The following is a 25587-nucleotide window of genomic DNA, read 5'->3' on the forward strand; positions in this document are numbered from 1 at the left end:
GGTTGCTCTTCATCTGCAACGGAAGCAGCCCTGGGGGCTCCTGACCTAGAATCTTTCTCTTCCCCACACACCCTTTCATACGGGAATCTAGACTTACTTTCCTGAAACACACAGTTGTCCTTGAAAACCCCATCCGTTCCAATCTCCAACAGAGCAAAGAGGACCCACAAGGTACCACACACGTGACTTGCTCTTTTCCAAGACGCTTAAGCCACAGCCTCCCAGGCCCTCCTGGACAAGCTCCCCAGGTTACGACTTCTCGACACAGTCTGCCCAGACCCCTCCTGACTCCACCTGTCCACACTGTGAGGATGCCACTTCCCACTGGTCTCAGACCACAGTCACCTACCGGGGTGGCTGGGACGCTCCCTCTTCAAGACCTCACCTACTGTCAGCGCCCACACCCTTTCCTCCTTCCTTCCTGTTCCCGTCCCACATGGGACTGCAACTTGGAACATATTTCATCCAAATGCTGACTTCTTTTGGGTCTGGGCTGAAAGTTTCCCAGAAGCAGACACTGTGCTTTATGAATCCGGTATCCCGGCACCCACCTCCTCATGCAGCCCAGGGTCCCGCTCAGAGAAGACTCCTGCTTAAGGTCAAATGATGCCCCACAGTGTGAGCGCAGAGCGGCATCAGCCCAGCCTCCCCGACAGAGGAGCGGGGCTGGGGCAGAGAGACGGAGCTGCGACTGCATGTCTTTTCAGGTCTTTGAGAAACACAAGTATTGATGTAACATATTCTACTCACCTATGTTAAAAATAAAAACAGGAGAGGGAAGGATTGGGAGTTTGTGATACACACACACACACACACACACACACACAGTCCACGGGGCCGTAGAATTGGACATGACAACACACACAGAGACAGATGCATGTGTATATATATATGTGAAAGTGAAAGTGTTAGTTGCTCAGTCATGTCTGACTCTCTGACCCCCACTGACTGTAGCCCACCAGGCTCCTCTGTTCATGGGATTTCCCAGGCAAGGGAGGGGGTTGCCATTCCTTTGTCTAGGGGATCTTCCCGACCTAGGGATTGAATCGCGTCTCCTGCATTGCAGGCAGATTCTTTACCATCTGAGCCACCAGGGAAGCCTATATATATGTATATGTATATACACATATATACCTATATATACATATACAATATACACACACATACATACAAAAATATACATACATACATATGTATACATATATACATACATATACATATATGTATGCGTACATGTGTATATATACATATATACATATGTATATACATATATAAATATACTATATATATATATATATATATATATATATATAACTGAATAGCTTTGAGGTATAGCAGAAACTGACAACATTGTAAATCAACTACATTTCAGTAAAAAATTTTCGATAGAAACAAAGAAAATAGACATTGGAAAATAGTTTAAAAAGTTAAATTATACAGTTTATAAAGTTAAATATATACAATTATATACAGTTTAAAAGGTTAAAAACAGAATGACAATGAGAATTAAAATAAGTAAAAAATACTTTTGTTTTCTGTTCTGTGTTGTCATATGAGAGGCAGACAAAGAAAGGGGAGGAAGAGAGGGAGAAAAAGTAAAAGAAGCAATCAGGAATACAGAGGAAGGGATCATCTGAGAGACCAGAGGAAAAAGGAAAAACACAAGGACAGAGAAGATGTGCTGAGCCACGCAGACACGGGAAGAAATACAGAATACACAGAGACATTGGGGACCACAGCCTTCTACAGTATTCTTGCCAAAGATGCTGACTTTTTAGGCCACCCTTTTGTCTGTAGACTTAAAGTTTTGACACCCCAGGCCAGTCTGGTCAGAAGCCAGGGCTTGTGGTCACTCTGGGGACAGGCCAGCTGCCCCGGCCCCACCAGCCAGATCTGTTATCTGTGAGAACAGTATGTCTTACTGCTGCCAGATCTTCCAGTTTTTAGAGCAAAGCCAGAAATGCGGACATTGAGTTTGTACAAAACTACTGTGGGCCAAACAAAACATTTCACCGGGCACTGTCAGTGCCAGGGTTGACCATCTGAATTATGGACAAAACAAGGCTACCCCTCCTTCACGGCGCTGAATTGGTGCCCAGTTTAGCCAGCCTCGGGGTGGAAATGCGTGCGGGCATGGCTGGCCCCACCACAGACGCGTCCTAGCTTGGGGTCTGGTGGCATCAATGCAGGGAATTCTGGATTTCCTTGGCCGTTTCTCTCCTGGAATCTGGAATGGCTTTAGGAACACTTGTAATTATGTCCCTCCCTGTGGGGAGTTAGAATTCATTCATTTTTAAAGAGTGAGATAAAAATTCAAATTCTACTGTCTCATGATTATATAAAATCAAAGCGAGAAATAAATTAGAGAAACAAAAAGATTTTTCATTTAAATGATAATCCAGCAATTTAAATAAGTAATTAAAACAAGTAGATCAGTAATTAAACAAGTTAAGACATAAAAAGTTGAGAAAAGCTGATGTAAGCATAACAACAGGATATTTTTTCTATTTGCTTGTTTTTCTCTTCCAAGTGTTTCCAGGAACCATCCACAGCTCTTACATATTCATCAATGGAAGAAATCTAATGTCTTTGAAATGTGAGGTTGAATTTTTAAAAATCTGATTAAAATTACTAAGTAAATGGCATTGAAACAGCAATTATGGAAATCACCACACTGCAAAATAATGTACAAAATTTCACCACCCAGTGAGATGAGCTACTGTCAGAACTCAGTGCTGACTTCCCGGCCTTCTCAGTGTATGTACACAGATGATGCTGACAGGTGTTAGCTGAAGTGCATTATATTGTATTCTTCTGTGTTTATTTAGTAAAACATCATAAACATTTTTGCATTATTTAATACTCTGTAGCCTTCATAACTATTATTTTAACGGCAACATCATGTCTAATTAATTAATCAGTTAGGCTGCCTTGGGTCTCAGTTGGGTCTTGGCTATGGCACGAGGACTCTAGTCGTGGTATGTGGGTTTGGCAGTTGTGGCATGTCAGCTTAGTTTCTCCTAGGTATGTGGGATCTTAGTTCCCCAGCCAGGGATTGAACCCACCTCCCCTGCATTGCAAGGCGAATTCTTAACTGCTGGACCACCCACAGAAGTCCCTTTAATTTATTCTTACTTACCAATTGAGTTACGAGGGAAGCCTATTTTTACTTACTTACTTATCTCATTTCTCAAGTGTCACATCTTTTCACTATTTTAAGAAACTTTTTAGATAATTTACTTATGAAAAATTCCCTGGAATGAATCAGAAGACATAAATATTTTTACTGACCTTGGATGCATCGCTAAGCTGCTTCCCAAACACCTGGGACAACGTAGACAATACAATGAATGACTATCCACTGTACCACTCCTTGCTTACCAACGGTATTATAAGTGCAGAGAGCGTAAAAAGGGCGAGTACCACAGGTGACACAGCAGGTCGTGCTGAACCAGCCTGTTGGACCAACAGCTCATGAAGTGGAGGTCAAGTCACAGTTGTTTGTGGACCATCTTGGTTTCCTCATGGATAAAAGGAAGGGTTTGAACGACACAATCTGCAAAGACTATTTCCGCTTTAGATACCGAAATCTCAAGCAGAGGCTAACACTGCATCCTGTGAATCTTTGCACTATTACGTTTTAGAATTGGAGAGATGGTGGTGAGTTTCTGTAAGAATTTCAGCCCCTGTGAAATTTACGTTGTTAAGTCCATTTTAAATGCACTTGTACTGGAGAAAGAGAATCGGTGGGGGTGACTATGGAAATTTCTTGAAATAACACAACAATGAAGTTTGCACGTTGATTGACTGCTCCCTTCACGAACGATTCCTCTGTAGCATGCAACGCTGTTTGAAAGCGCTTTTCCCACAGAAGAACGTCTTGCAAAACTGGAGTCAGTGCTCTCACACCTACTGCTGCTGCTTTATCAGTAAGTTGAAGGAACGCACTGAATTCTTGGCTGTTATGTCACCCATCTTCACAGCATCTTCACAGGAGTAACTTCACCTAAGAAACCACTTGCTTTGCTCATTTGTAAAGGCAACTCCTCATCCATCCAAATTTTATCTTGAGATTGCGGCCACTGAGGCGCATCCTCAGGCTCCACTTCTGATTCTAGTTTTCCTGCTGTTTCCGCATCTGCCATCACTTCCTCCACTGAAGTCTGGAACCCCTCAGAGGTATCCGTGAGGCTTAGACTTAGCTTCTCCCAATCTCCTGTTAACACGGGTGCTTTGACCTCTTCCATGAATCACACATGTTCTTAACATCTAGAATGGTGAATCCTTTCCAGAAGATCTTCAATTGATGTTGCCCAGATCATCAGAGGAATCACTATCTATGGCAGCTATAGTCTAATGAAATATTTCTTAATGGGCTTAAAAATAAAAATTACTCTCTGATCCATGAGCCACAGAATGGTTGTGTTCACAGGCATGAGAACGTTAATCTCGTTGTACATCTCCATTGGAGCTTCTGGGGACCAGGTGCCTTGTCAATGAGCAGTAATATTTTGAAAGGCATCTTCTTTTCTGAGCAGTAGGTCCCAACAGTGGGTTTAAAATACTCAGTAGACCATGTTGTAAACGGATGAGCCATCATCCAGGCTTTGTTGTTCTGTTTATAGAGCACAGGGCAGAGTAGATTTAGCCTAATTCTTAAGGGCGCTAGGACTTTTTGGAATGGTAAATGAGCCCTGGCTTCAAGTGAAAGTCATCAGTTGCATTAACCCTCAACTCTTGTTGAGTTAGCCTGTCCCTTGAAGCTTTGAAGTCATGTATTGACTTCTCTCTAGCTATGAAAGTCTTTGACGGTGTCTTCTTTCAACATAAGACTGTTTCATCTATTGGGCTGGCCAAAAAGTTCATCTGGTCCATCTCCTGGGATTTTGGCCAACCCAATGTATTGAAAATCCGTGGTTTACTGCAGCCACCTTCACTGATTATCTTACATAGGTCTTCTGGATGACCTACAGCTCCTACATCAGCACTTGCTGCTTCACCCTGCACTTGATGCTAGAGAGACGGTTTCCTTCCGCAGACTTCATGAACCAGCCTCTGCCAGCTTCAGACTTTCTCCTGCAGCTTCCTCCCCTGTCTCAGGCTTCACAGAACTGAAGAGTTAGGGCCTTGCCTGGATTAGACTTTGGCTTAAGGCAACGCGGTGGCTGTTCAGATCTTCTGTCCAGAACATTAAAACTTTCTCCACGACAGCAATGAGGTTATTCTGCTTTCATATCATTCGTGTGGTCGTTGGAGGAGCACTCTTACCCTCCTTCAGGAACTCTTCCTTTGCGTTCACAACATGGGTAAGCGGCCGCAGAGGCTTAGCTTTCGGCTCGTCTTGGCTTTCGAGGAGCCTCCCTCACTACGCTTCACCACTTCTGACTTGATTTAAGGTGAGAGGCCTGGCATGTGACTCTTCCTTACACTTGAATACTTAGAGGACCTTGTAGGGCCATTAACTGGCCCAATTTCAATACTGTTGAGTCTCAGGGAACAGAGAGACTGAGAAGAGGGAGTCAGGGGAATGGCCGGGAGTGGGGAGTGGTCAGAACACACACCACATTTTCAGTTAAGTTTGCCGTCTTATATGGGTGCTCCCCAGGGGATCCCACAAACAATTACAATAGCAACATTAAAAATCACCGGTCACAGTTCCCCATAACAAATATAATGAAAAATCTGAGGTATGGTGAGAACTGCCAAAATGTGACAGAGACACACGGTGGGCAAATGCTGTTGGAAAAATGGCACCAGAAGACTTGTTTGACGTAGGTGGCCACAAACCTTCAATTTGTGGAAAAAACACAGTATCTGCAAAGCTCAGTAAAATGAGGGCTACATGCACAGAATTCACCTGAAAGCTGGCTTAGACTTCATTTTTAGAAATTGGAGGGAATGCACCCGCCTCACTTTGGGACACAGCCTAGACCCAGCTCCTACAGGGAAGCGGCTCAAAGCCCAGGATGCTAATTCTCCGGCCACCACTGCTGACCTGGTCACCCTGGGCATCCTGCCGGAGCCTTGATCCAGCGGGGCTCTCTCACAATCCTGAGCCGCACTGACTGACGCTCACATCCCAGTCTGCCACGTCTGTCTTCTCATGTCGTCCAGAAAACGCTCCTGGGAGGCACGAGAGGATGCACGGAGCTTCCACAGCTGCCTGAAGGCCTGCCACTCCCAGGCAGACAGCAACGCCAACGTGGGGAGGAGTTGGTTGGGTCAGGGACCACCCCCAGCCTTACCGCACTGATGCTCCGGGAGACCGACGGCTCACTCCTGTTTCACGATCTTTTATGTTCATTCACATGGTACACAGTTATGGAGCACCTACTGTGTGCAGGTCACAGTGCCAAGCACCGTGGAAGAGACAAAACTAAACCTGGCAGAACTAAACCTGCCTCCGATGAGCTTTACAACTGAGCAGCACGTCCCCGGCTCTGAGACATGTGCTTGTGATTTCATTTCCCATAGAAATCTAAAAGGAACACCTCAAAAGTATTAAAAAAATCAGAAAGTGAACCAAGATTTTTTTTTAAAGATTTTTTTCAGATGTGGACTAATTTTTTAAGTTTCTATTGAATTTGTTACAACATTGTTTCTGATTTTTTGGGGGGAGGGGGGAGCTGCAAGGCATGTGGGATCTTAGCTTCCCGACCAGGGATCAAACCTGCACTCCCTGAATTGGAAGGCAGTCTTAACCACCAGGGAAGTCCCCTGGCCAATATATTTTGGCAAATGCTTCCTAAAGTCAATTATCATGTCACATCAAATATACACTACCAAATAATAAGAATCTGAAAATATCTATCAGAAAATAACATTAAAAAACCCCAAAGAATGCAAGTAACAGTACGAACCAGGATGGAATTACCACAGAAGGCTAAATGTCTCCTTGAGCTCACAGCTTAAGCTATTTGTGGAATTCTGAAACAGTTCATGATCTGATTTCTACCATTTAAATGTGTGAGAAGGGACAAATGAACTCCTTTTTGTTAAAGGAAGTTGTTGGGGGGCAAGTGAGACCCCCTCCAGGTGAGCCCAGCACAGGGCAAGCTCTCATCTGCATAATCATCAAAGATCTATAAAGCCCTTCTGCTGAATTGGCTAGTGTGAATGGCATTCAGCCTCATTCCCTTCCATTGATCCATCCTGGGGAAGAGCCAGTCACAGAAGCCAAGGTGCCAGGACGATGCTTAAGGCCAGTGGGCTGGGGTACCCATGTGCCCTTGCTTGTGAGGCTGGGGATGGAGAATGAGGTCAGGGGTCAGACTGCAGGTTACTAGTCTAAACTCCTGGCCCAGGCACTCACTGCTTCGTGCTCATGTCTCCTCCTCTAGTTCTGGGTCATTTTAAGATAAACCTAAAGATGACAGGTAGCCTCACAGGTAGCACAGTTCTCTCTCTCAGCTTACCTTTATCACTGAAACAATCTCAAGCTTCTGAGTTTCGAATAAGGAGAGACTGCTTGGTGAGCCATCATCGCAAAGGGGAGAGGGCCGATCAGACCAGAGTCACTGCCCTGCGTTCCTGCTCTCTGCAGCCCACACACCCTCATGGGAGCGGAGGGTCCCTTGACCCCAACCCCTCAGAGCACTGTGCTCCCCCTTCTTCACGTCTGCTCATGAAAACACACAGGGCAGACAGCCACCTCAAGGCTGGACCGCGCCATCGGCTTCAACTTGCAGACGGAGGCACTGAAGAACCAGAAGTTTAACTGGCTCAGAAGAACTTAAATCCAGAGCTTCTATGTTCTAAATGATGATGCAGGCCGCCAGTGACTTTTCCTCTTAAGGTCTGTCTAGTCAAAGCTATGGTTTTTCCAGTGGTCATGTATGGATGTGAGAGTTGGACTATAAAGAAAGCTGAGCACTGAAGAATTGATGGTTTTGAACTGTGGTGTTGGAGAAGACTCTTGAGAGTCCCTTGGACTGCAAGGAGATCCAACCAGTCCATCCTAAAGGAGATCAGTCCTGGGTGTTCATTGGAAGGACTGATGCTGAAGCTGAAGCTCTAATACTTCGGCCACCTGATGCAAAGAGCTGACTCATTTGAAAAGACCCTGATGCTGGGAAAGATTGAAGGCAGGAGGAGAAGGGGACGACAGAGGATGAGATGGTTGGATGGCATCACCGACTTGATGGACATGAGTTTGAGTAAGCTCTGGGAGTTGGCAATGGACAGGGAGGCCTGGCATGCTGCAGTCCATGGGGTCGCAAAGAGTCGGACATACCTGAGTGAATGAACTGAACTGAACTTATCTAAGGTCTGTTTATAGGAGTCTTTACATGCAGCTTTGAGCCAGGAATAAACTGGATTGATCATGAACAGTATTAATCAGAATGTATGTATACCTTTGGCACTCAACAAATGTTTCTGATGTGAGTGAATAAATGACACATTAAGAAGGAATTTCATTATAGAGGATACGCCTTCGATTTTCAAGAACAGTTCTTCCTTTTTTCTTTACCTAAGGTGTTTTCCAAGTTGCTTTATTACTTGGCTAAAACAACATGAGTTACAATACACAATCTGTCACAAGGTATTGATCCGAGAAAGAGAAGGCCATTCCTAGTCTTACGCAGCTGTACGGACAGCACCTGCTGTCGGCAAACCGATGTCCACACAGGAAGTATCGGCACTATCTTGACACTAACACGTACTTACCCTCAGCAACAGTCCCGTTACTTTCTCCTCTCGATTATTATTAGAGAACCATTTCTGCAGCTCCTGTATTTTTAAGTGAGTTGAATCAGCTTTTCTGAGAGCAGTCATTCTATCACAGATGGTTTTTTCACACAAAAAAAATGCAGGCGCATTCATTCTTTCTGGGTCAGGTCCTACTTTGCCAGAATACTATTGAATTCAATAAACCTGTCGTTTTGGGAATTATACCATCATACAGCTATTCCAGGCCTCCCTCACATCTGCAAACAGTCTCTGTAAAGGGCGGGATCCATTTCATTCTAAACACCACTAAAATGCTTACTTTTAAAGAACAAGGTATCGCTACACTGAAAAGAAATGAAGAGTGTTCAAAAGGCAAGCTTTGTGTTCTGGAGAAGGTGGTGCAGCATTTGTGTGTGTGTGTGTGTGTGGGGGTGGGCGGCACAGAGATGGAGTGGTCCTCTCATCCTTTCTTGTCTGGGATGGAGGCTCCGGGGACCAGCCCGAGTCCTCATCCAGCGCACTCCACAAGCTCACACCCTTACTGGGCTCAGGATCCTTAGCTATAAAACCAGGTAGCTCTTCCCCACCCCGTGGGCCCTCATCCCCAGATCCCAGAATTTCAGGATTCCTTGTGTTTGTGATTCACACCAGATGCTTGTTATGACTGTTCTGACTGCAAATTCTTGGTCTGTTTCAAGTCTTTCTTTTAACAGACTTGACTTAGTTTCTTCCTGCGACTTCCTTTCAGTATATTGGACAAGAAAGGGACAGACTCCCTAAAGCTGAACATTGATTCCTTCTAAAAATAAGCGTGAACATATGTGAAAAAAAAAAGAGTTGATGCTCTTTAAATTGATTTCTGGTACATAACTTCAGTCAATTCTTCAATAAATACCATTAACTGTACAAGAGCTCCAAATCTTAATGCCATTATCTTTGGGAAAACAGGTATTCCCAATGATGAAGTACTGGCATTCATATCGACTCCGTCCTTGTTCTAAAGCATAAACATCACTTAATGTCATTATAGAGTAAGTATTGTCAGCGCCTAAATTAATATTCCCTGTGGATGTGAGGATGCGTTTTTTAAAAAATGAGATCGACCAAGCCATCCTGAAGTATTCTCTGCATTACCCCCAATTGTTCTGTAAATGTGCAAAGCCTTAGGACTTGTCTTTCAATTATATATGATATGCAACACTTGTTTCCAACACCTGCGGAGAAACTTACCATACACTTAGAGAAACTAAGCTTTCATCTTATTAAATTAGTGTGGTTTCAGTTTCACATTATCTTTAGCTGCTCAGTCTGTAGTATTACAAATTTCCTGCTTCTGCTTGGCTATACTATAAGTTGAAACCTAAAGTCATTTTCTGCTTTATTGACTCAAAGGCGGGAAAACTGAAATTACCCTGGCCATTAAAGGGAGTACTTACAATTTTTTTGCCTTCTATTAACACCGTAGAAGTATTTGTTTCAACATTCCGCAGTATCACACTTCCTTTCTGCTCTCTGTAGATGAATTCTTTATCTACAACAGAGGAAATAAAAAAGCAGCGTGAGACAGCAAGGAACTCACTAGCTTTTGACAGACATTTAGGTAAAATGAACTGACTAGCTCCAACAAAAACATATCCCGTGTTTCATCGAGGGGTCCATTAGATACGGTGAAATGTGTTCAGTTCCTCTCCATATAACTGCACGTGAAGTTTCTCTCTGAATCATGCCTCCTGCTCTACTTGAAGACATATAAAGTACAAGTACACACAATCTTTAGAACATTCTAGAGTTTTTTGGAGTGGAACACACAGATGAGCAGATTTATGGAACCTGCTACCACAAGAGTTGGAAGATGGGTGGTACTAAAGGGGTTGGTTTCCTGCATCTGAAACGTTAGGGTGAAATCTGTATATGTACACACGCATAATCTGTACACGTACACATCTACATCCTGCAAGGTTGTTTCCATTTGGTCCCCAGCTCCCTCTGCTCCTTCTGGAGGAGCTGGAAGTTCTGCCCTCATGTGTATCTTTGACTCGATATGTTGTACCTTCAGTGACACTGGTCCTTTGTAAATCAACTGAGATTCCAAATATCTTCCTACAAGTGGAACCGACGAACTGAAGGAGATCCTAAAGGAGATCAGTCCTGAGTGTTCATCGGAAGGACCGGTGTTGAAGCTGAAACTCCAATACTTTGGCCGCCTGATGCAAAGAGCTGACTCATTTGAAAAGACTCTGATGCTGGGAGAGATGAGGGCAGGAGGAGAAGGGGACGACAGAGGATGAGATGGTTGGATGGCATCACCGACTCAACCTGGACCTGAGTTTGGGTGAACTCCGGGAGTTGGTGATGGACAGGGAGGCCTGGTGTGCTGCAGTGCATGGGGTCGCAAAGAGTCGGACACGACTGAGCGACTGAACTGAACTGAAACTTTCTGAAAGGATAGTAGGTGGACAGGAGGCAGAGAGCACAACAGGAAGAAGAAATAATAATTGGGAGATTGGGACTGATGCATGTACACTACTGTACATAAAATTAAGATAACTAATAAGAACCTACTGTATAGCACAAGGAACTCTACTCAATACTTTGTAATAAACTAAATGGGAAAAGAACTGAAAAAAGAGTGGATATATATGTATGTGTGTAACTGACTGACTTTTGGTCCAACTGAAATAACAATACTGTAAAGCTACTAAATTCAAATAAAATGTTTTAAAAAAGAAATGATACTATCTTTCTGAGTGGGGTAACACTGAGCCAGTATGAAGGTAAAGGCATTTCACACAGTAATTAGTTGATGAATGAAAAACACTGTGCAGACAGGATTAATTCCAGTGGTATTATTATTTCTATGCTTTTAAAATTCTGCTCCACAGAATTACATTCTTTTTTTATTCCTTTCTTCTACTTACTTTGCCTTTAATTTTCCCTTCTTCTAATCTGTTAAGATGGAAGCTTAGAATTTTGGTTTCATTTTCCCTCCTTTTAGTAAGACTATTAAAGCTAAAACTTTCCCTTCATGCATGGTATTAGCTACATCTCACAAATTTTGATATGCTAAATTATGTTATTATTCAGTTCAAATTACTTCCAATTTTCCCTGTAAAATCCGCTTGACCCAATGATTATTGAGAAATATGTTAATTTCCAAATATGTATTCTGGTCTTCTTATTTTTTACAGATTTTTAATTTAAATTCACTGGATCAAAGAATATTCTGTACATGATTTTAGCCTTTTAAAGCTCATTAAGACATTTCTGTGGCCCCAGATGTGGCCTATCCTGGTAAATGTACTGGATGTACATTTAATGAAATTATTGATACGACCGAGTTTGGTCTGTAATCTTTTTCGGGGGGGAAGGGTGTTTGCTTTCTACTTCTCTACTTCTTGCCTTCCTCTTTCTTGTTTCCTGATTTTCACTTTATTGTTTGAATAATTTTTACAATCTTAATTTCCCTATTTTTAGCTGTATTTCTTTGCTTATTTTTTTTAGTGGTTGTCCTAGAGATTGTAATATATACTCAACTTTGCAGCATCTACAGAGTTAATCATGCCACTTCTCATAAAATACACTGTTGAAACCTTTCAGGTTTCAGGTCCATTTACAGTCTTATCCTGTGGTAACTGTTATGTGTATTACATCAATACTTTATACATTCCACAAGACAATGTTATAATTATTTTTTATAACAATATCATAGCTTATAAAGGCATTAAGAAGAAAAAGCAAAAAAAAAATTGTTCTTTGCATTTATCCACTATTTATCATTACTGATGGTAATAATTTTATCAAAAATATGAGTTTCTATCAGATATCATTTTCCTACTTCTTTTTTAAATTTTTTTAATTAATTTTTTTTCCATTTATTTTTATTAGTTGGAGGCTAATTACATCATTGCAGTGGTTTTTGTCATACATTGAAATGAATTAGCCATGGATTTACATGTATTCCCCAATTAAAATTTTTTTTTAAATTTTCCTACTTCTTAAAGAATTTTCTTTAGGATTTCTGATTATATGAATTGCTGGCAACTAACTCTTTTAACTTTGTTTTGTCTAAAAGTCTTTTCCTTTAGCCTTCATTCTTGAAAGGTATTTCTCTTAATACAGATTTCTAGGTTAATGTTTTCTTTCCCTTTTAGTGGAAGTTCCATTCCCCTCTCTTCTGGTCACCATGGTTTCTAATGAGAAGTCAACTATTCACGGAATTATTTCCTTGCATGTCATTTCTGTGCACTTTTGCTGCTTTTCAGATTTATTTGCTGTCTTTGGTTTTCAGCAGTTTGACTACGATGCACTTTAGAGGGGGCCTGCATGATGTCTGTTTGATGTTTAATGAGCATCTTGTATCTGCAAATTTATATCTTCACCAAATATTCAGCTATTTATTTGCCAGATAATTTTTCTACTTCTTTATCTGTCCCCTCTCCTTCTGGTATTCCAGTTTCCCATATATTGGGCACCCTGATGTTATCTAACAAACTCTGATGCTCTGATCATTAAAGAATTTTTTTCTCTCTGTTCACCTTGAATCATTTCTATTGAAATCATTTCTATTGATCTATCATCAAAGTCACTTTGTCTTTGTTCTGTCACAATTATTTGACTATCAAATCCACACAGTGAATTTAAAAATTTCAGAATCTGTGTTCTTCTGTTTAGGAAAGTCCATTCAGTTCTTTTTATTATGTCTATTTTTCTGCTGAGGTTTTCCTTTGGGATTTTCATTTATTAAAAACATGATCACGTTAACTCATGAGGACAAATAAAGAATCTTATAAAATCCTTGTCTCTCAGTTCCAAAATAAGGTTCATTTCACGATCAGATTCAATGACTTTTATGTTGAAAGTGTCTTCCATTCTCTCTTGGTTCTTTGTATGTAAGGTAATTTTTCATTATTTCCCAGACATAGTGAATTAATTTCTGGACACTCTGGGTTTTGTTGTTGTTCAGTCACTCAGTCATATCTGACTGTTTGTAACCCCGTGGACTGCAGCACACCAGGCTTCTCTATCCATCACCAACTCCCGGACCTTGCTCAAACTCATGTCCATCGAGTTGGTGATGCCATCAACCATCTCATTCTCTGTTATCCCCTTCTCCTCCTGCCCTCAATCTTTCCCAGCATCAGGGTCTTTTCCAATGAGTTAGCTCTTCGCATCAGGTAGACAAAGGATTGGAGTTTCAGCTTCATCAGCAGTCCTTCCAATGAATATTCAGGGTTGATTTCCTTTAGGAATGACTGGCTTGATCTTCTTGCAGTCCAAGGGACTCAAGACTTTTCTTCAGCACCATAGTTTGAAAGCATCAATTCATTGGCACTCAGCTTTCTTTACAGTCCAACTTTTACTGGGTTTGTTAATATTCTCCAGTGACTGTTGTCTCCTTTTCTACAGCAGGTAATTTCTTTGCTAAACATGGATGGCCAACTTTGCCTTTCTGGAGAGCAGCTTCTCTCTCAGCTCAGACATTTTATCTTCAGTTGATCTGCTGGGCTTCTCTTCATGCATGTGTGGTTCATGGGTCAGATGGAGATAATACTATACCTATACTTTCAATTTCGTTACTTCCAGTTCTCTTATCTCATCACTCTCTTTTTCTTAACTTTTAAGTTTGACACTGAGCTTGTTAATTTCAGCATTTCTTCTTTCCTAATATAATCACAACTGTGCTATAAATGTTCTTAATTACTTCTTTGAGTCTGTCAGCTTTAATGGCTAGAAAAGTATTTTCACTACTGCTTAGTATTATGCATTTTTAGTTTCTGTCACAATTTCTTCTCCCACCTGTTACTGAGAATTTCCAATCTGCAGATGTATGCAAAACACTCTTATTTACTACCAGTTGTCAGAAAAATCTGTATTATTAATTCTTTCAAATTTGTTGAGACTGGTTTATGAAGTGACGTATGGCCCAGTTTTGGAAGAGTTTCTTGAGAGAACATATATTTTCTAATTGTAAATGACAGTTCTCTATGTGGTCATGAATTAAGCATGTTACTTGTCTCATTAAATTGACTCTCACTTAGCTAACTTTTTGTGTGCTCGGTCTTTCCATAAGTATTGAAATTTTCTAGTAGAATGATGTTTTTAGTAATTCTCCCCTGGAGATCTCCCAAATAGTGGTTTGTACAATTTTTGACTATTTTATTAAATTAATGCAAGTGCAGAAATTTCCTATGTTCCTGGAGACTTACAACTTTTATTTTTTAACTGCATTTTTCTCTCCCTAACAATGCTTTTTAAAGATAACTTCTCTTTCGCATGATAGGATAGGTGAAATAACAGAATGAACCTTCTATTGCTCACTGTGGAGTCAATGAGATGATACACAAATATACACAATGTGTTTAAAACAACGCAGGCTCAAGGTAAGCCCTCGGTGTTTGTCAGCTGCCAACAATATTTGAGAAAAGGATTTGGAGTCACCTTTGTCTCCTTTCTTAAAAAAATTTTCCCTGAAAGAACTGTTTACATTCCATTAATAAATGTTTTTATTAGAATTTTAAATTTTTATTATTTAAAAAATTTTATACAATTTTAAAGGTTACGCTCCGTTTACAGTTACTACAAAAAGTATCAACTGTATTCCCGGTGTTGTACAACGTTAATAGATCCCTAAGCCCATCTTAAACCCAGAAGTTCTTACCTCCCACTCCCCCACTCCTAGGTTACCCCTCCTCAACCTGTGACTCCTGTTTGTCCCTCATTCCCAATCCCCTGGGCTTCCCTGCTGGCTCAGATGGTAAAGAATCTGCCTGCAATGCAGGAGACATGGGTTCGATCCCTGGGTCAGGAAGATCCCCGGGGGAAGGAAATGGCCACCCATGCCAGAGAATGCCTGGAGAATCCCATGGACAGAGGAGCCTGGCGGGCTACCGTCCACGGGGTCGCAAAGAGTCGGACACGACTGAGCGACTGACAGCTTCTCTCTCCCAATACTCTCCCCCTCTCCTGCTCATCCTTCCTCTCTCATGTTTCACTTGCGATGTCCTGCCCAGGGCTGGGTGGCCATCACCCTCACCGGGACCGCTGCGGGGCCTCCCTGTGGGGCCCTCCGTCCTATTTGGACCAGGCCACATTTGCTTTTCAAAACTTCTTTCCCTGGCTCCTTGGCCAAGGCTACTTTGGCCAAACTTCTTAGTCTGACAATCGACCGGGAGCCCTTCACATCCTGGCATGGGTTTCTCTTCTCGTCTTAGTTTCCCACCATCCCCCATTGAGCATCCGAACAAGCCCTGCCTCCCGCTCCCCTCTGATGCTTCCTGCCACCGCCGTGGGTGCTGTGCCCTTCGCCTGGCCCTGCCAGGGACCGTCTTCCTGGGCTCGGCGCGACCGTCTCCCCTTCGGGAAGAGTTTTCCTGCCTCTGCCGGGCACAAAGTCCTCCTTCTCTGCTGACCCTCACTTCGCTCATCCTGTTTTGTGCTCATCGCAACGCACTGGTTATTTGCTACTAAAACTCTGTCTCTCCCAGTAGAGTCATAATTCTCAAGGGCAGAGCCCACACCTATTCGATTTTCTAACTCTTAGCATAACGACTGATATGAAAGTAGGTGCTAAAAAATGTGTGATGTGCTTAACAAATTCATCCCATCACGAGTCTGAGTCACCAGACATCTAAGTTACTTGTGGAGCAACAGGCAGGACTCTGGGCTGAAAGAAAGATGGATGTGGCATGTGGTGGTTTTCTCGAATTACACCTTTTGTGCCTCTTTGTGAGATTCTGTTACAGCTATTTTATTCCCGGCTCTGTTACAGGAGTTACATCTTACATCGAGTTACAAGGAGTTACCTGTTACAGAAGGAGTGCATCTGGAAGCCTTGAGGATAGGGAGGGAAAACAAAAAGCCATGCTCAACGGGGATGCCAAGAAACATGTTGAGGTTCTTAGGAAAAGGCTTCCCAAAGAAAATCTCACACTTCACCACCCACTGGCTAGTTACTTCTTCACATGCTCACTATCCAGAGCTTTCCATTTACAGTACACCAGTAATTTAGCTGTTCTGTGTGCTTTAGGAATTCTTCAAAGCTAAAAAGTTAAAGAAATAAAGTTGCATTGGTAGCTAGCAGAAGATGGTTATTTTTTATCTGTTTCCCCAAATTGTGACACAAAAATATATAGCAATGCAACAAATTATTTTATGTACTCTGCCAAAAATAAAATAAAATTCAGCCCTTCACTTTGAGTATAACGTGTGTGCGTTAATCGCTCAGTCATGTCCGACTCTTTGCGACCCCACAAACTGTAGCCTGCCAGGCTCCTCTGTCCATGGGATTCTCCAGGCAAGAATGCTGGAGTGGGTTGCCATTCCCTTCTCCAGGGGATCTTCCCGACCCAGGGATCGAATCCTGGTCTCCTGCATCGCAAGCAGATTCTTTACCGTTTGAGCTACAGTATGATATATAAGCTAATTTTATGTTTTGCTTACTTTTGCCTAACAGTACTACATTATTAGCAGTTTTTGAAAGTCTTATCCATGGTGAAAATGTTAAAAATGTATGGCATTTTATGGTGCAATAGATTTCTTAAAAACTGAGATAATTTACTTGTCTTTGTCAAGTACAATTTGTATATGCTGATTGGATTTGAGGAGCATATTAATCCTGATTATATCAACATCACAAAGAATCAATGCATAGAAATAGCTTTTAATTACTCAAACAAATAGTGTACATAATAAATGTAGTAGATTTGATTCTTCTCATGATTATCTTCTTTCAGTTTTAAACAATGCTAATAGAAACGATGTCCTTTCCATTTATTGCCTTTTTTCTCAGATATAATTTATTTCTATTCATATATATTCAAATCACACACAGCATGTTGTTGTGCTAAGTCATTTCAGTCATGTGCGCCTCTCTGACCCATGGACGATAGCCCACTGGGCTCCTCTGCCCATCAGATTGTCCAGGCAAGAAGACGAGTGGGCTGCAGTGCCCTCCTGCAGGGGATCTTCCCCACCCAGGGATCACAGCCAAGTCTCTTATGTCTCCTGCATTTGCAGGCGGGTTCTTTACCACTAGCATCACCTGGGAAGCCAACACGCAGCATATATTTCCTATAACAGTCAATAACCACATGACGGTCATAAAATATAAATCCCTAACATCCACACTGTAGTCTAGAAATTCTATTGCCCAGCAAAGGAAATCAGGATCCCTTCGGCAAATGGCTGATTCCAGGTCTGGGACAGGAGCTACCCTAGAGACCAGTGCGTGCATGCTAAGTTGCTTTAGTTGTGACCTACTCTTTGTGACCCCATGGACTGCAGCCCACCAGGCTCCTCCGTCCCTCAGATCCTCCAGGCAAGAACACTGGAGTGGGTTGCCATGCCCTCCTCCAGGGGATCTTCCCGACCCAGGGACTGAACCCCAGTCTCTTAAGTCTCTTGCATTGGCGTCAGGTTCTTTACCACCTGTGCCAACTGGGAAGCCCCTGGAAACCAAGGAAGTTGTCAGGGAAGCTATCAAATTCTGTTAGGACCACGACAAATGGCTCAGAAACCAATTAGAAAAGGCTCTGTTAGGGAAATTAAATAAAGAGCCTTGCTTAGGCTTCAGAGACAAAGAAGAACAGCTCTCTGATCTTGCTTCTAACCTGCCTGGACGCTGCTGCCCTGACTGAGTGACTGTGAGTGACTGCCTGCTGTGAGTGCAGGACTTGAAGGCCATAGGAAAGATAGAGGGTGAATCTTGAGATCGTGGGGCTCCTGGACTCCTGGAGGGACCCCTGGAGGGGGCCTGGCCAACCAAGTCCCAGGCTTGACAACAGGCCAAGTTTTACACAACAAACAGCATTAACATGAAACCAGGGCAGTGATTCATTCACAGACTGATGATAATGTAAGTTTGTGTCCAAGGATTGATTATAAGCAGGAACCTCAAACTCCAGTCTCTGAAGTCTCACACCAGGAGCAGACACACTGCCTGGGACCTTTTCCTAACTGGGACTCTAGATGTGCTGTGGCATGGGACTTCCCAGGGCTGTTTAAGTCTGTATGTTCACCAAAACCCAGTTAGGTGATGTGTCTTTCCTTTCTCCAGGGGATCTTCCCAACTCGGGGACTGAACCCAGATCTCCCACATCACAGGTGGATTCTTTACCAGCTGATCCACAAGGGAAGCCCAAGAATACTGGAGTTGGGTACCCTATCCCTTCTCCAGCAGATCTTCCTGACCCAGGAATTGAACCGGGCTCTCTGCACTGCAGGTGGATTTTTGAGGGCATTGTAGGCGAATTATTTACTGTCAGGGATGCAGAAGCCCCTGGTGGCTCAGATGGTAAAGAATCTGCTTCCGTTATCCTAACCCTAACTCTAACCCTAGGTCATCTGTCCAGAAACTCTGCTGTTTAACTTGTGTGTTTAGGTCTGAAGTAGCCAAAGAGCTCTAAAAAATTGAAAAAAAAATTTATTTTCTTTTTGTATTCTGGGTTTTCTTTTTTCTGGTTTATATCACAAAAATTTCACAGGGAGGCAATGTGGGCTCAAATTTGACTTTCAAGAGAGCAAGCTTTTCTAACTCCATTCCTTAAATGCTAACAGCACTCACGGTCCCCACCAGCAAGGACACAACCCAGACGGCATGATGCTGAGACTCTGAGAATTGACCCTGTGGCCTGGGGCAGGCCCAGCTTCATCCACAGCACGAAGTGAGGTTGGACTCGAGAGTCGCTGGCTGGTTAATCCTTTCCCTCTGGCTCAGGGCTCACACAGCCCTCCTGATTCAAACCTGCGGCTCCCCGTCTGTGGCAGGACAGCCTGGCAGCTTCCTGCAGGACCCTGAGAATGAGAAGAAACAGGACTGCGGGTGGTGCTTCCCTTCCCCCTTTCAAGAATGAACCAGGGATCTGTGTTCTTCACACTGGAGGGGATTAGGAAGCATTTGCTTTGGAAAATCTAAAATCTCGGAAACAAAGAGCCGGGTTGTCTGGGGGTGGAGATGGGGAAGTGGATGGATGCAGAACAGTGGGTGATTAAATTCTGTGGGCTTCAAATTATGATGAAAGGACATCTCAAGATCCCCTTTACAGCTTGGGTAATTACATCGACAAGTACCTTCCAACAAATGATGGTCTCAGCTTGGACAGTACTTGGAAAGAATCTGCATTTCAAAGATGACAGGAGTGGCTTTACATTTCACTGAGTTTTCATCACAGGATTGGAGATTGCCCAATTTCGTCTTTGATTAATGGATGGCCCAGATAGCTTCTAAAAATCTTTTAAATTTCCATTCCTCTTATGGGGAACAATTTGTATGTGTCTCCACAGCACCATGTTTAGACTTTTAAACAGCTTATTATATGGAAATCTTACCAAAAAGCAAAAAGCACTTCTTTCTGTATTTAACGCTGTCAAATATTTACCAGCAATTCATTTCAGTACTGTGATCGGCTACATGTTTTTTTTTTTTTTTTTTTTTTAACCCTTCTCTTCAGATTTTACTGGTTCTCACCTTAATTTGTGAGCTAAATAAAATCTTTGACAGATGTTTATTTTATATTAACATAAAATCATGAGCCTCATGATTTTTACCTTTAAAATACTCTTCTTCAATAAAGTTCTTTATTTGCAAGATATGGACTACATTTCACAGATGGGCTATGAAAAGAAAATCACTTAATCACTTGAAATGTAATTTTGGCTATCAACTTGTTTAGAAATAAGCCAACTTACAGATTAAATATCACTATTTTTTAAAATATAAAATTGTATCAAAATAAGATATCTTCAAAAGTCCTGAACCATTAACGGATTATGAAATTCACTAGTCAGTGAAACATGTTGTTTATGTCATTCCAATGCCATAGCTTATTAGTAAATCAGCAATCACTTCTCAAAAAAGTGGTATTATTCATAGTTCTGTGGACTATCACTTTAGTCACAATGGTGAGAGCTGAATCAGTGTTAAATTGTCTGCATACTTTCATCAACAGAAATTTGATGACAATAGCTATTTTCCAGTACAAGTATAGAAGACATTTGTTGAATAACCTAATTGTCAGCAGACTTTACATTAAGGCAGAAGACTATTGCAGAAAGTAAACTCAGGTTCACCCTAAATGACTATTATGGAACAAATTAGTGAGTAAAAGTACCTACAGGTTGAAATGAAATGACCACCTTACTTTATCCAGGCATCCATGAGAAAAACCACCTTCTACTGACAAAGACTAAAGAATGCTGAAACACAGAAATTTGAGTGTCTTCCTTCAAAAAAAAAAATCTGATGAAAAGGCCAAGGGTAGCAGACAGATTGTTGGGAAAAGCTTGGAATAGGAGCTTGGAAATCTGGCTTCTATTTCAGGCTCTGCCACAGACTGGTATGCCATAAATACAGAGTGAAACTCCTGAAGCAGCGTCCTTGAGGAAACACAGCATGCTACTCTCCTCTCCTTCTTCATGCCTGCCAGCAGGAAGGCTTTTATGATGGCTGGAGCTAAAGCAGCCATCCTGGGCCTTTTGTGATCTTGGAAATGGAATGTAAGACCAAAACAGAGAACATAGATCATCCCTCTTGACTTTGATGTGAGAGAAAAGTAAATTTAACAGACAAATTTCTATCTTGTTTAAACCAGCACTGCTTTCATTTTTTCTGTTGCTCAGAGATGAATCTAATCATAATAAAGATCATATCTAATTTCTGGGTTTAGGGACAGAAGACTGGTTCTAGCCCCATGGCTGTGTTCTCCTGAGTGAGGCTACTTTATCCCCTAATCTTTCATTTTCAATATTAAAATGCCTTACTTTTCCGAAAGGGTAGCCGCTAATAAAAATTGAGATTTGTCATATGAAGATATTTTGAAAGTAAGAAAAAAATGAAAGAATAACTCAAATAAATATAGGATGTTATTTCCATCTGCAACACTCATATCTTTGAAAAGGAGAAAGGATTGTCTTCCTACTCAACATTTGCCTATTATTTTATTTTATTTGTAAAGAAATGTTATGAATGATACTCCAGGAGAACTGAGGGTAGAATCCTATCTTAAAAAGCTTGTCTCTGTATAATGCTTGTCCTTCTGATCTTGAGCAAAAAAAAAAAAAAAGTCAAAATATAAGGAGCAGGCAGGGTGTATCGATACCTATACAGAATGAAGAAAATCCTATCAGCCTTCTGTCTATTCACTGGGGTGGAAAAGCAAGGTAACAAATGATTAGTGGTTCTTTCACTCTCACGGGGAAAGGAGGCAGGTACCTTTGAAGCAATCACTCACTCCGTCTGACCTCCTCATTTGCGACTGTCAAGCCTCAAAATGCCTGATTACACAGTGGATACTGGTGGGCTGTTTCTTTCATGCAGACGTGGTGTGTGTGACAAACAGGATCTGTCAGTGGCAGGTCTCTCCCCAGGCTGAGTGGTCGCCTGGGTCTGTCTGCTCAGGTAGATGGGGAAGCCTAATGAGATGCTCGAGGGGTTGTTGTGTTGAGGAGGTTCAGTCCTGCTGCCAGCTTCTCTTCCAAGTGCGTGTAGCTTGCATGAAGCTGAGTCGCTTCAGTCGTGTCTGACTCTCTGCGACCCCATGGACTGTAGCCCGCAAGGCTCCCCTGTCCATGGGATTCTCCAGGAAAGAATACTGGAGTGGGTTGCCATGCCCTCCTCCAAGGAGTCTTCCCACCCAAGGATCAAACCCGTGTCTCCTGTGGCTACTGCATTGCAGGCAGATTCTTCACCACTGAGCCAGTGGAGAAGCCTCCTCCTCCAGGTAAGGGGCCTCCCAAGAGTCCCAAATGACATCGTTATTATAAATCCACCTCTTTCTTCTGACACTGCTCTGACCAAAGACCCTGTCCCTTCCAGATCTGAACTGCAGAGACTTTGCTGGGATGGTTAGAGAAGATCCAGCCAGTTAGAGCCAGAACCAACCCGTCTGAAAGCTGGGGGTGCCTGGGTTATGCCCTTGAGCTTCATCGGTGGAGCAGCTGTCACAGACCAGTCATTAACGTGTCCTCGTAATTACAGGGGAGGAAGTCCCTGCATTCATCGCAGTGAAGTGAGAACACATCTCTGACAGCAGAAAGCTAACCTGAAGTGCTGGAAAACTCCACCTTTCCTAGCAATTAACTGCGCATCCTGACACAGGTTATGGGACTTCCTGGGCTTCAAGAGTCTCATCTGAAGGATGTCCCTGGCAGTCCAACGTCTAAGACTCCAAGTTTCCAATGCAGGGGCCAGGTTCAACCTCTGGTCAGGGAACTAGAGTCCACATGCCACAACTAAAGATGCTGCATGTTGCAACGAAGACCCAGCCCAGGGAAATAAGTAAATATTTTAAAAAAGATGACCATCTGAAAAAAAAAATGTGGGTATGAATATCACCTATCTCACATGACATTAGGGTAACGTCCATGTGTACCTATTAAATACTACCGAGTTCTACTAACAGTATTGCACTGTGTGCTGAGTCGCTCGGTCGTGTCTGACTTTGCAACCCCATGGACTCTAGCCTGCCAGGCTCCTCTGTCCATGGACGTTTCCAGGCAAGAATACTGGAGTGGGTTGCCATTTTTCTCCTGCAGGGGATCTTCCTGACCCAGGGATCGAACCTGTGTCTCTTGTGTGTCCTGCATTGGCAGGGAGATTCTTTACTACCAGCGCTGCCGGACAGCAAACAACCAACATCTGTGTAGTCCAGTGAACATCCCTAGGACTTCGTAGGAATGCTTTACATGTGGGACCTGATGTAACTCTAACCTGAAGGTCAAGGATTGCTATAGCCCTTTTACTTCACATATCCCCAGTATGACTGTGTGCTTTTTCATCTCAACCAGGACACTTGAAAGTGCAAGGCGGGTGGTAGTTTAATAATCATATCAGGGCAAGTGACATAACCTGGTGTATGAACACTGGCTTATCTCAACTTCAGCAGAGTTAAGGTGTTTGTGAATTAATAAGGTTAGTGTTGCCAGAAACAAAATTTCATACTTACCAAAAGTTTTTAAAAATAACAATCCTGACTTGATTTAAGGGATAAAAGCTTCATGCTAGTGCATCTGAAATAAGAAGATAACTAAACTTGAATCGTCAGGATTATAAATCCCATGATTATATTCCATGGATGCCATCAATAAAGACAACAATTTAAGAAGCAGCCAGTCAACTTGCTCAAAAGATTGACTGCACTGTAATTTAGCAAACATAGAAAAAGGCTCAACTGATCTTTAGATTGTAGTATCATAGCCATCCACAAAATCAATGAATAGTGTTTCAAGTCTTCTGTGGTGAATGACATTGTGTTTATGAGTGGCAAAGTAAGTAGCATTCATTGTAAAGGTATGCATCTCAGTCACAGACAATGCAGCAATCTTTGGTCAGTAATGAGTCCTGCCCCCTGAGCTGATGGGCACTTTCAGCTCAGTTTATAGCTGTGGGTAGAGCAGACATGGGGTCGCAAAGAGTCGGACATGACTTAGCGACTGAACAACAGAAAGAGCAGACAAAGGTCATCACTGCATCTCATGGATAAGAGCTACCTTTCTTTCTTTCTTTTTTTTTTTTTTAGCATTTTCTATTGTTTACATAATGTTTACATTTTACATATTGCTTGATTACTGTACCCAGCAAGGATCTCATTCAGATATGAAGGAGAATTCAAAAGCTTTACAGACAAGCAAAAGCTGAGAGAATTCAGCACCACCAAACCAGCTCTTCAACAAATGCTAAAGGATCTCTAGACAGGAAACACAGAGAGGTTGTATAAACGTGAAGAGCTGCCTTTCTGAAGCACAGAAATGAATGAGGTGAACTGAAAGTCGCTCAGTCGTGTCCGATTCTCTGCGAACCCATGGACCATACAGTCCATGGAATTCTCCAGGCCAGAATACTGGAGTGAGTAGCCATTCCCCTCTCCAGGGGATCTTCCCAACCCAGGGACTGAACACAGGCCTCCCGCATTGCAGGCGGATTCTTTACCAGCTGAGTCGCCAGGGAAGCCCCTGAAGAGCAGAGGTGCCGGGTAAACGATATTGAAAACTGTAACTTGCAGTAGAGTGTCTGTTTCCTCTCTTAGGGAACGGATTTTTTAAAGTTCTACTACTTTCCCCTTTTCTTGTTCTGTTTGTTCGTGTTTGCTTTCAGCAATGAAGTTACAGTTTACATGTGCACACTCAGTTCAGTTCAGTTTAGTCACTCAGTCGTGTCCGACTCTTTGCGACCCCATGAACCTCAGCACACCAGGCTTCCCTGTCCACCACCAACTCCCAGAGTTTACCCAAACTCATGTCCATTGAGTCAGTGATGCCATCTAACCATCCCATCCTCTGTTGTCCCCTTCTCCTTCCACCTTCAATCTTTTGCAGCATCAGGGTCTTTTCAGATGAGTCAGCTCTTCGCATCAGGTGGCCAAAGTATTGCAGTTTCAGCTTCAACATCAGTCCTTCCAACGAATATTCAGGATTGATTTCCTTTAGGATGGATTGGTTTGATCTCCTTGCAGTCCAAGGGACTCTCAAGAGTCTTCTCCAATACCGCAGTTCAAAAGCATCAATTCTTCTGCACTCAGCTTTCTTCACAGTCCAACTCTCACATCCATACATGACTATTGGAAAAACCATAGCCTTGACTAGATGGACCTTTGTAGGCAAAGTAAGTCTCTGCTTTTTAATATGCTGTCTAGGTTGGTCATAACTTTCCTTCCAAGGAGTAAGTGTCTTTTAATTTCATAGCTGCAGTCACCATCTGCAGTGGTTTTGGAGCCCAGAAAAATAAAGTCAGCCACTGTTTCCCCATCTATTTGCCATGAAGTGATGGTAGTAAACAGGTATGGTGCAGCAATCGGCTAGGTGTGACTAAGTAGGCAAAGCTTTCTTACCCTACTCTCAACACTACAAAATTATAAAGCAAAATTTCCTCCCCTAAACAATATCTTAAAAATTTTTTATTGAGCACATTTGCTTTACAATGTTACA

The 25587-nt window shown here is 42.4% G+C and overlaps 1 protein-coding gene across 6 annotated transcripts in view; it reads right to left on the minus strand.

The window, feature by feature from the left end:
- Positions 1-25587, minus strand: part of DPP6 (dipeptidyl peptidase like 6) — a 1052271-nt gene that overhangs the window by 269395 nt on the left and 757289 nt on the right. For all 6 annotated transcript variants that reach the window (XR_011482010.1, XM_070450430.1, XM_070450574.1 and 3 more), the window contains exon 4: positions 10107-10201. Coding sequence is in view for 5 of the 6 variants with exons in the window: in XM_070450430.1 (XP_070306531.1) it covers positions 10107-10201 (95 nt within the window). In the remaining variant the exon portion in view is untranslated. The remainder of the gene's footprint in view (positions 1-10106; positions 10202-25587) is intronic.

The sequence above is a fragment of the Odocoileus virginianus genome, chromosome 1, assembly GCF_023699985.2.
Source record: "Odocoileus virginianus isolate 20LAN1187 ecotype Illinois chromosome 1, Ovbor_1.2, whole genome shotgun sequence".
Taxonomy (NCBI): Eukaryota; Metazoa; Chordata; class Mammalia; order Artiodactyla; family Cervidae; genus Odocoileus; species Odocoileus virginianus.